The following is a 10,794-nucleotide window of genomic DNA, read 5'->3' on the forward strand; positions in this document are numbered from 1 at the left end:
TTTTTATTTTTTGAAGATCAATAAACTAAATGAAATTGAAGGATGTGCCAAAAAAATATGTTTTTTTTCTCTGGACTCAAACTGGGTGATCCTGGTTAATTTCAGGCACTACTTGCTTTCAAGTTTACCACAAAATTCAAAAGTTAAGAAAAGAATAATGTATATTTATTGTTGAATTTGATCAAGTTTCATTCAAAAGCGTTGAAACTTGAATTATTTTACCAGCTACATATACAAAGCCAAAAGCAATATATTATGCCTGGAGAGAGATCCTAAAGGGCAGTACTGCTCATCATGTAGGATATCCTGGGAGAGTAAAGAGAAGACAGCCAGCATCAACTCAACAAACAAATTAAATTAAGGGCTGAAATTAAAAAAACTTCTGACATTTCATGTATATTAACAGGTATCAAGTCTTTTTGTTTTAAATAGTTTAAAGCCTGCATAATTCTAACTGTAAGCGATCTCTGTTTAGCGGTAGTAGAAATTTTTTGTCACTTTAATTACGCCTTTTGCTTTGCTCCTGGTACATGGTCCACTTTTTTGGGAGTAAATCTAAGACAGAAAACCATTTTTTTTGTCCGATCGCAATTCCATAAACAAGTACTTAAACATCTCAAAAAAGTATTAAATCAAAAACAGTAAGCAATTTGTTTTCGTCCATAATTTCCTTAATTGATTCATATCTACGTTTGAAAAAAATTGCTCTCAAGATTCTTTTTTGTAGTTTCATTATATCGGTAAGGTCAGATTGTGATGTTTTGCCGTATATTAAAATTCCATAAGTGATTGTAGGGTTTACATATGCTTTGTAGAAGCGAAGCATCTGCTGTTTAGAAAAAACATACCTATCTTTCCAGACAATGCCACAAAATTTAGTTAATTTTTTGCAACATGTTCAACGTGAAATTTGAAAGTAAGTTTCATATCAACAAAAAGGCCTAAATATTTACACACATTTGTAATTTGAACTGTAGTACCAAAAGCAAAGAAATCTTTTGGAAAGTTAATACCAAATTTCATTATTTGAGTTTTACCAGGATTGACACAAAGAACATTCGTTTTGAACCATCTATCCACTTTATTTAACGAACTATCAAAGTTATCGCAACAATTTTTTTCTGCATTGCATATTGTAGTATCATCAGCAAATAGAACAACCTCAGATCCTTCAGCAATTTTCGGAAGTTCATTTATATAAATTAAAAACAAAAAAGGACCTAAAACTGACCCTTGCGGTACTCCACATGACATAGAGCGACTAGAAGATATTTTATTATCCGATTGAACAAATTGAAACCGGTTTGTAAGAAAATTTCTAGAAGACAAAGAATCCGGCCTCTAAAGCCGTTTTTTTTCCAATTTTGCCAAAAGAAGATCATGATTTATGGTATCAAATGCTTTTTTGAGACCAACAAGGCATGATTGACTAACCAATTTTTTGTCCCATCCCTCTCTAATAAATTCGGTGAATTCGATTAATGCGTCCACGCATGACTTTTTCTTTCGAAATCCAAATTGTTTTTCATAAAGAATCTTCTGCTTGTTAGCAAAGTTATATATTCTATTGAATATTATCCTTTCGAAAATCTTGCTGAGTGAACTGAGTAAACTGATAGGTCTATAATTTTCCAAAGATTCTTTTAAACCTCCCTTAAAAAAGGGGAATAACTTTTGCAACTTTTAAGCCTTGAGGAAAGTAACCACCCTTAACGCATTGGTTGAAAAGGCTGCAATTTCTTACAGAAATTACAGACAGCGATAATTTTATAATTTTGTTATTTATGCCATTATGACCATTTGAACCTTTGTTTTTAAACATATATATGGCATTTTCAACTTCCTTGCGAGTAATTTCATAAAAAAACCATTGATTTTTCGATGCCATCTACATAACCCAACGCTTGTTTGTAATCAAATTCAGGATTTCTCAGTTTCTCGCCAATTGAGGCAAAAAATTCATTAAAAACATCAGCAGCCAAAAAACTCGTGTTTTTGGAGTTTCCTTTGCAAAAATCATTAAAGGCCTGGAACAGCGTTTTCGAATTTCTACCATTTCCAACTTTTTTGTCGTAATAAACTCTTTTTTCTTTTCTCATTACCTTGGTTGCTAAATTTCTAGCTTGAGAATATTTCTGTTTGTTCAATTCAGTAGGATTTTGTACCCACTTACTGAAAAGCCGATCGCGGTTTTTGAGGATTTTTTTGGTTGAATCGGTAACCCATGACTGTTTTTGTGACTTCGATTTTTCTAAGGGAGCAAAACGATCACTTGATGATACTATGGATTCAACTAACAGAGATAATTTCTCATTGGGATCACTAAGCTCATAAAATTTTGACAATTTGTTTTGTAAAAGGAATAAATATTTATAAATATTATCGTCACGGTAAAGATTTTTGAGATTTCTATAGCAGTAATCTTGATTTTCTTGCGGATCAACATTCACGTAACCAGATACAATTACGGGAAAATGATCAGAATTAGATGAATCCAGTGTTTTTACGTTGGCGTCAAAATTAGCAATTAAATGATCAATACATTTACTCGATGTTGGAGTGATGCGAGTTGGATCGCTATTCAAAATATGCGCACCACAGCTTTTAATTAGGTTAATATAAGACTTGGAAATTGGCTTGCAATCTAAAGTATCGATATTAAAATCTCCACAAACAAGAAAATTAATTTTCAAAGCATTTAAGTAAAGAAGATAATTCTCAAAGTGATTCAAAAGAACCTCATTTTTGCTCTGTGGGGGTTTATAGACAACGGAAATATTAGTCTTGACTGATTTATACACGATAGATATGTTGATGCATTCGAAATTAACCTCTATATTGTTTAACTGAAAATTCACATCATCGCGCACATAAAACGCACATCCCCCATCTCGCTGATATTTCCGGTGTTTAGAAATTAAGGGATGGTAGCCATCAAGATGATAGAGATTCAGATAATCATTATCACACAGCCAGGTTTCGCATAGCTTAATAATCAAAGGTTTTTGTTTCTAACTGATTAATATCTATAACGAGTTGGTCATGATGGCATCTGAGAGACCTTATATTTGAAAAATACAAAAAATTGTCTTTAGAGTCGCCCATATGACGTTCTTTTACATTTCTCTCCATTTCAAAAAAATAGAACTTCAGTCAAGTTGATTGAATTTATTTGTTAGCGTCTTCTGTTACTTTTTTTCCATATTGAGCGCTTCTGATTCATTTTCAATATTTAATTTCTTTGAGGCCTGATTATCAATATTCAATATTTCTGGCAATAAATTCCTCTCTGACCATCTCCTCGAAATACCAGGAGTTGAATTGGTATTTATTTGAGCACCAGTATGGCGCCCAGCAATAAAGGTTTTATGAACTGCTTGAGGATAGTTGTGAGGTCTTGGCCGGTTTTGACTGATCTATTTTTTGGCTGCAATTTTAGCTAGTTGTTCCACTCCAGCAAGACTATTTACACTTTGGGAATAAATTGAGCCATTTGGTCGTTGGCAAAAAATTTTCACTTGTTAGCAGTTATGAGTCGTTGTAATAAGATTCATGTTATCGCATTTCCCTTTAATTTCCATATCTGATTTTGGCAAATGTTCATTTATGAATAGACTTTTTCCCTGTACACCCTTCTGCCCAGATAACATACGCCTCCTTCCAAAAATCTCATCTTTGTCCGAAAAATAGACAAATTTCAAAATGATTGGAACATTTTTACCAGAATCCTTGCGCGTCGGAAGAGGATGACATGCCTTGATAGCTCCCCGTGATAACACATAGCCACCAAAGTAATGGTAAACTAGGTTGCACATGTCGGAAATCAGGTTGGGGGAGTATGGGTTGATATCAAAATTCGAAAAAATTAAGCAATCTTTGCTCGAATATCTTTCCTGAAAATTTACTCGCTTTTCGAGATCAAAAACATTGTTTTTTAAGTCAATTATTTCCTGGGTTCTTTCATTTAATACATTTTCAAGAGAATCAACTCTTGCCAAAAGGCTAGTGATAATAGGAATCATTAATTTAGGATCAATATTGGAATCTGGGGGAAGATTTTTCAATAACTCAACGTAATTTTTTGGATTATTTTCGGCCATTTTGATGGTGAAGGTCAAATATTTCAAGCAATAAATCCGAACCAAAAAGCGCAACAATAAGAGCAACTAATCTCTAGCATTCATTTCTCTTTCTTCTTGCGTTATTTTGTATAGTTTTAAGGTTTTTTTAGCGTTTTCTTAAGGAAAAATTCAGCAAAACTTTTTGATGATGCGATGTCAAAGTCGCACAGTTAGTTCCGTGCTTTTTCTCCAATATAATCAGAAATGTTCAAAAATTCCCTTTTAATTTCAAACATTTGACCGTGTTTTAATTTTCAATTGCTTGAAAAATACTTGAGTAGTCGGGCCTTTTGAATGGGATCCATTGTACATGGCGGTACCATGTTTGCTAACTATTTACAAATATTCTTTGTTACTAAATAATTTCAAAATAAAGTTAAAGCCATCGCCTTTTTGTTCTTTTGGTGGGTTGAGGCTCACCCGGGTCCAGGTGGAGGAAAGTTTTTTAAGGCAACCAAAATCGATGAATAAGTCAAGAACGGTACATACCCGGCTCGACCAGGGTCAATCACGATACATGAGCTAGTCGACCAGCTATAAAACAAGTTCGATATTTTCCAAAAAGTTCTTTTCCCACACAAAATGGCAGCCAATGAAAATCACAAAATTTGAGATGCTGAACAAATTTTTTTTCAAAGACGGCCTTTCAAAAGTAAATGAAAAATCTTCTTGGTATTTTGTTTTAGGAAATATTTTTCTAACTGATTTGAATGTAAAAAAAGTATATATTTTTGAAAAATACCATAGAAGTCATTGGCTATGAAGTTTATAAATATAATCAACTTAGAAGAAAAGTTTACTGGATTCAGGAAAATCTACCAAATTAACCAGAGTCAAAGTCAAAGTCTGACGTGGGTCGATCAAAGTCAAACAAGGCTCGCCAAAGTCAACGAAGGGTCGACCAGTCAACGGGCGTTATTTGACTCGTAAAATCGACAGTCGACATTTTTCGACCCACAAAGTCGAGTATGGACAACATTTGACCCAAGCGGTCGATCCTTGATTCGATTATCTCAACAATAAGAAGCAATTAATTTCATCTCAACAAACGATACGTTTTATTGTCAGGTAATTGAAAACCATTATGGGTCAAAATCAGACAAGGGATGCATTGGCATCCAGTCTGCTAGAGGCAGCTCAAGAAGTTAGACCACTAACCAAACAACAGTCGAAGAAGGATGAAGATGAAGAATGGCAACCGAAAGATGAAACGAAAAGGAGACAACATAGTCAGCATAAGTGGAGTGAACAGAATGCGAATGGGACGAAGCAATTTAAACAGTCGTATAAATGATACACTAATTGAAAAGTTTTTTAAAAAAATAGTAAGCCTAAATTCTTCTGTCTGAGTTTCAGGTTTCAAATTTTTCTAAGGACCAAAGATTCGCCATAAAGTAATATGACTCAACTGAGGTTGGTGCATTTGCTCAACGAGCTTTGAAAAATTTGGAAAAAATATGCTTTGCCCTTTTCTCAAATTTAAAACGTACAATAAAGTATCTTTAATAAGTGTAATTTTTTCCACAAAATTTGACAAAACTTATGTAATTGGGGCATCGCTGATGATGATCCGCGCCTAGAGCGCTAAGTGCCGAATTTAATAAAAAACTAAATAACTTAAAGAAGATTAGTGTTTTGATGCATTTATGAATGGACCTTGGTTGTCAATTGAAGCTCCTGTCGAGAAGTCTACAGAGAGTGAATTCGGTGGAACAACCCCGAGAAAAATAGAGAAGGTGAGATCTGCAGTCAATGGATTCGACCCTTTCGAATTGACCAGAGATGTGTTCGAAAACAACCTGGACCGATTGGAAAATGTGTGGAAAGAAGACAGGTTGGACTTGACCCCCCTCCCCCCCTACACACTCACACACGCACACACACACACACACACACACACACACACACACAGAGCTGTTCATTAAATCTTCTTAATGAACAATTTTTAGACATACGTACAGTGTTAATTTGCAAAAGCATTTTGACTTGAATCTGATTTGAACTGTTTTTGAGGGAGCGTGTGAACAAGTTCGTGGGCATGCGTGACATCTACGGTCTCACCCCTGTGCACTTGGCCTTCAGACTGAAGAGAGAGGAGTACCTGCAGATGTTCCTCCACTCTGCCAGTCCAGACTTCTTCCAGCGCAACGAGACCATTCTGGACGAGGCTGTCAACATGGGAGACAGGTCAGGGTGGTCCTGAAAATGACCTAAATTACCATTATTCTTTATGATTTGTTTCAGCCAAGCAAACGTTGATTCAATCTGTAAAAAAAATCCGAATCAAATATAACAAGAATAGAAGATTGCGGTGCAATTAGCACAGTTTGTTCCTTATACTTTTCTGTAGCAGGCCAGAAAGTTTTAAAAAAATGAGAAAATTACATTTTTTAAGAGTAATGAACGTAGTGAGCACTCTTATAAAGATCTTGGTGATTTTTTTTATTTTTTTCTTCACGCTCAATTTTGGTTTTTCGCAGTTTGACTTGTCATTTTTTAAATTTCAGTGCATTTACATTGTTAAAAGGAAGACAAACCCACCAACAGTAAAATGTAAAAGTCACGAAAAACGCGATCGAATTCTTATTTCCAAAATGGAAATTAATTATCAGATTTCCCAGCAAAATAAAAGTTTTACCTATTGATCCATTTTTATCAAATTGAGTTAATTTTAACAAAAAAGTGTCCATCATAAATTGTTCTGTAAATTCAAAAAGATCTAAGGCCATCTATTTTATTCTTTGAAATTCAAAAGTTGAAGGTTTTCAAAAATTAAGTCAGTTTTTTTCCAGTTTCCTTGCGTTCATTACACTTTTTCAACTGTCAGTTGGCTACGTTCTTATAAGTTGAAACTTTTTCAATTTTTCTAGTGAAAGATGAAACCTCATGCCTAAACAAGATTTTGAAAACTTTATTACTTTGAAAAAAGCAAAAATCAAGCCTCTGACAAATACCAATGGTTATTTTGAATTTACGTGTTTGTAAAAGAACATACTTACCAAAATTAGGACCAGTGAAAAAAAATCGCAGTGTAAAAAAAGGGTCTGATTTATTTGTTTTGATGTAAATTTAATGGAGAGTTGAAAATAGTTTTTGTGCTCTTTACTAATTTTGTTTCTGATTGAAAAAATGTCACGCCAAGCTTTTTTTCTCCAAGCGTTCTTCGTGGCTCCGGATTTTGAACCTCTAGTCAGTAAAATATATTTATATACAATCAGATCTTTTGCTTAACCGTTAATTTATGTCTTTATAGGTGGGATATTCGTTACTAGGTGTAAAATTCTCATATGCCTAAACGTTGATTTATGTCTTTATAGGGGGATATTCGTTACTAAGTGTAAAATTCTCATATGCCTAGCCGTTAATTTATGTCTTTATATGGGGGGGGGGGACATTCGATACTAGGCATAAAATTCTCATATGTTTAAAAATTGATTTATATGCTTTATAGGGGGATATGTGTTAGTACGTATAAAATTCGCACATGCTTAATCGTTTATTTATAGGGTAGATATTCCCCTGGTCGAGATCCCGCTCAAAAATTGCTCAAAATTTGAACGGTTTGAGCGGTTTTCCAGCAAGATTTGAGCGGTTTGAAGCAAGATTTGAGCGGTTTCAGCGTTTTTTTTAGACGATTGCTCTCGAAATCTTGCTTCAAAATGAGGCGGTTTGAGTGGTTTTTCTAAAAAACCGCTGAAAAACCTCGCAAGATTCGAACAATTTTGAGCGGTTTTTCTAAAAAAAAAACGCTCAAAAACCGTTCAAATCTTGCGCGGTTTTTCTAGAAAAACCGTTCAAAAACCGCTCAAAATTACGAAGCAAGATTTTGAGGGCAATTCAAACCGCTCAAACCGCTCAAATCTTGCTTCAAATTAGGTGAAAAATATCACTCGATTCGGGTCGTTATTAGGTACCAGAGGGGGGATATAGTTAAAGAGATACTTGGGAGAGGAAAGATTTTTCGGTTTGATCAAATTGACTAACCGAGTTTCCTCATAACACTATAAAGACTCTTTTCTGCTAAAATTTTGAGCGGCGAAGCCAAATTTTTTTCAAAAAAAAACAAAAAATGTCGTTCTGAGGCCCTTTTTGGAAAAATTCAACAAAAAATTAAGTTTTTTAGTACGCGTTTCCCTTCAAGATTACCATACAGTGGCTGGCGCCTTTAAAAAAATTGAGAGTCATTCGGCCAAAACATTATGTAGTACAAAATTTTTTTCCATGAATACTTACAAACCTGAATGTTACTTCTTTTATTTTGTTTTCAATTTTTTTTTTTTAGTTTCCATCGTTCAGCAGCTCATAGTTTTAATGTTGAATCCGTCTCGAACTGTCAATGTTTCCAGTTTCAGGAATCTTATCAAAGAAGTCCTAATCCACCAGTTGAAGTTTGGGTCCAAACTGGTCAACATCGGGTTCGCTCTTCTGGAGAAGCTGGTCCAGCAGTCCAATGACTTCTTCTGCGAGTACAAGTGGAATGTGAAGACGTGGATACCCCTGGTGTCCAAGTACCTCCCTCGAGACACCATCACTATTTACAAAAAGGAGTCATGTGTCCGAATTGATACAAGGAATCTTCTCATTTTCCGCAAATTGGAGGATTTTCTCAAAAATTCCCCGAAAATAAGATAAATCGAATCAACAATTACTTATTTCTGTCTCAATCGAACCAACAAGTAAACAAAAATTTTTCTCTAAAATAGTTCAATCGAATAAAAAATTACACATTTTTATGCGTTTAATTATGCGTGGTTTGTCTGAACAAGTTTTTTTTTCCAATCAAAGCTGTAATTCTTTTAGAGATTCGCAGATTATCAAAATATATTACTTAAAATTGTTGGTGAATTTTTTTGAGAATGAAAAGCTCGAAAAAAATAATATGTAAGTATTTTGGATCAAATTTTTGGTCGATATTATATTTGTACGAGAATTTATAAGCAGTACTGCGGCGTGGAAAACTAGAAGCGTCAATTAAAGATACACCATCATCGGCGAAAGGATTCCGAAGCGTAACGGCCACACGTCTATAATATACAATCCTGCAATATACCAGGACAACGTCATAGTCCTCGACCGGATCCGAAATCTGTTCGTTTTAACAACTTTCTACAATTACAAAAGCCCATGTGAGCATAGATTAAATCAGAAAATTGACAGGCTGATGAATGATAAATTGTCTTTGAAGATCGAGTGGGAAAATATCCAGTTCACAGCCGAAACTAAACGAGGAAATTTCAAAATGCAGCAGGTTAGTTCATAATCTACCAATGTATATATTGGAATGTGTGAATACCTTTTATATTCATTCAAAGGTATTCACACATTTCGCCCCTCACACATTTCGCCCCTCATAAATTACTGACATATTTCGCCCCTAAAATGTACATTAAGAAAGCGGCGTTAATTTACTGTGTAATAAGTTAGGGGCGAAACACGCGAGGACAAAATGTGTGGAATTACTAGGTGCGAAATTTGCTACAAGATTTAAGAGCGGGCGAAATGTGTATGGGGCGAAACGTGGGACATTCTCATTCAAGTTACAGTTAGTTAGTTTTCTTTCGTTTTTGGAAGGTTAAGTGCAAGGAGTGGATCCAAGATTTTTTGAGGGGGAAGGGCCAAGTTTTGAATTTTTTTTCATACTTAGATCGACCAAACTGAATTTCCCAAAACGCTATGAAGACCTTGTTTAGTCAACATTTTCTGTGGCGCAGGCCATTTTTTGAAAAATCGGTCGAAAAAACGTTTTTGAATTCTTTTTGAAAAATTTTGTCCTAAAAATTTTGGTTTTTCGGCCACCACTAACAGCAGAAAGTAAGCATATATTGGCGCAAAGGCGCACAAACAAAAGGTTTAGTGTCATTTGGATGCTGTTGGATATAGTGAAGTCTTAATAAAAGTTGATGAGGGGGTCGAATCCCTGAAGGGGGGCGGCCGCCTCTGGTTGAATCAAGCTGATTACCACCAATCTATTTACCTTATAGTCTTTTATATAATACTAGTCCTTAGTCCAAATACCGCCAGTGGTTATAGTCTCATTTACAATCACATACATAATACCAAGTTACATACCTGATAACAAAACCCGCTTATCCCAAATAATGATTTTGCTTGATCGGTCTTTACACTTGCGAAAAAAAATGTATCAATACGAACTTTCTTTTTTTTGCAACCTAAGTCGCAAATAAAAGTGCTACTTTTGATGGCACTTTCAAATCAGTAGGCTGTGGCATCAGTATAATGTCATACGTGCTTTGACATTTGATTAGCAAACGTTTACACAGCTGATGAATTTTTAATTCATCAAATTCACCGAAAAAAATTATTTGTTTCAAACAGCACTAAATTGATAAAAAGCTCCTTTTCAGAAATATTCCAAATCATTGTATCTCGCAATTTTTTTTTGAAATGCATAATTAATACATAATTTGGCTTTATGATTTCAAATTTATTAGATGCAGAATTCTGCCTTTTCGTATTTGGTGCTACTTTTGATAAATCGAATTGGCAAGTTATTGGCATATGTAGCTGCTTTATTTGTGGCTAGTTTTTGGGGAGTTTAAGCACCCATGGCTGAGTAGTTAGTGCGTGAAACTAAAATTTATTAGATCGCAGGTTCGAATCCTACATTCGATTCCATATTTGCTAGATCGCAGATTCGAATCCGTCAGTGTCT

The 10,794-nt window shown here is 34.7% G+C and overlaps 1 protein-coding gene across 1 annotated transcript; it reads left to right on the forward strand.

Moving 5' to 3' along the window:
• Positions 1-5,205: 5,205 nt before the first annotated feature.
• LOC134856635 (ankyrin repeat domain-containing protein 13C-like) lies at positions 5,206-9,369 on the forward strand (the record flags this gene model as incomplete). Its single annotated transcript, XM_063872915.1, has 5 exons — positions 5,206-5,350; positions 5,796-5,955; positions 6,135-6,308; positions 8,468-8,675; positions 9,307-9,369. Coding segments are annotated over exons 1-5 (750 nt in total), but the record flags the coding sequence as incomplete, so codon positions are not given.
• Positions 9,370-10,794: the final 1,425 nt, after the last annotated feature.

This window comes from Symsagittifera roscoffensis, unplaced genomic scaffold (assembly GCF_963678635.1).
Source record: "Symsagittifera roscoffensis unplaced genomic scaffold, txSymRosc1.1 SCAFFOLD_1133, whole genome shotgun sequence".
NCBI classification, from domain to species: domain Eukaryota; kingdom Metazoa; phylum Xenacoelomorpha; order Acoela; family Convolutidae; genus Symsagittifera; species Symsagittifera roscoffensis.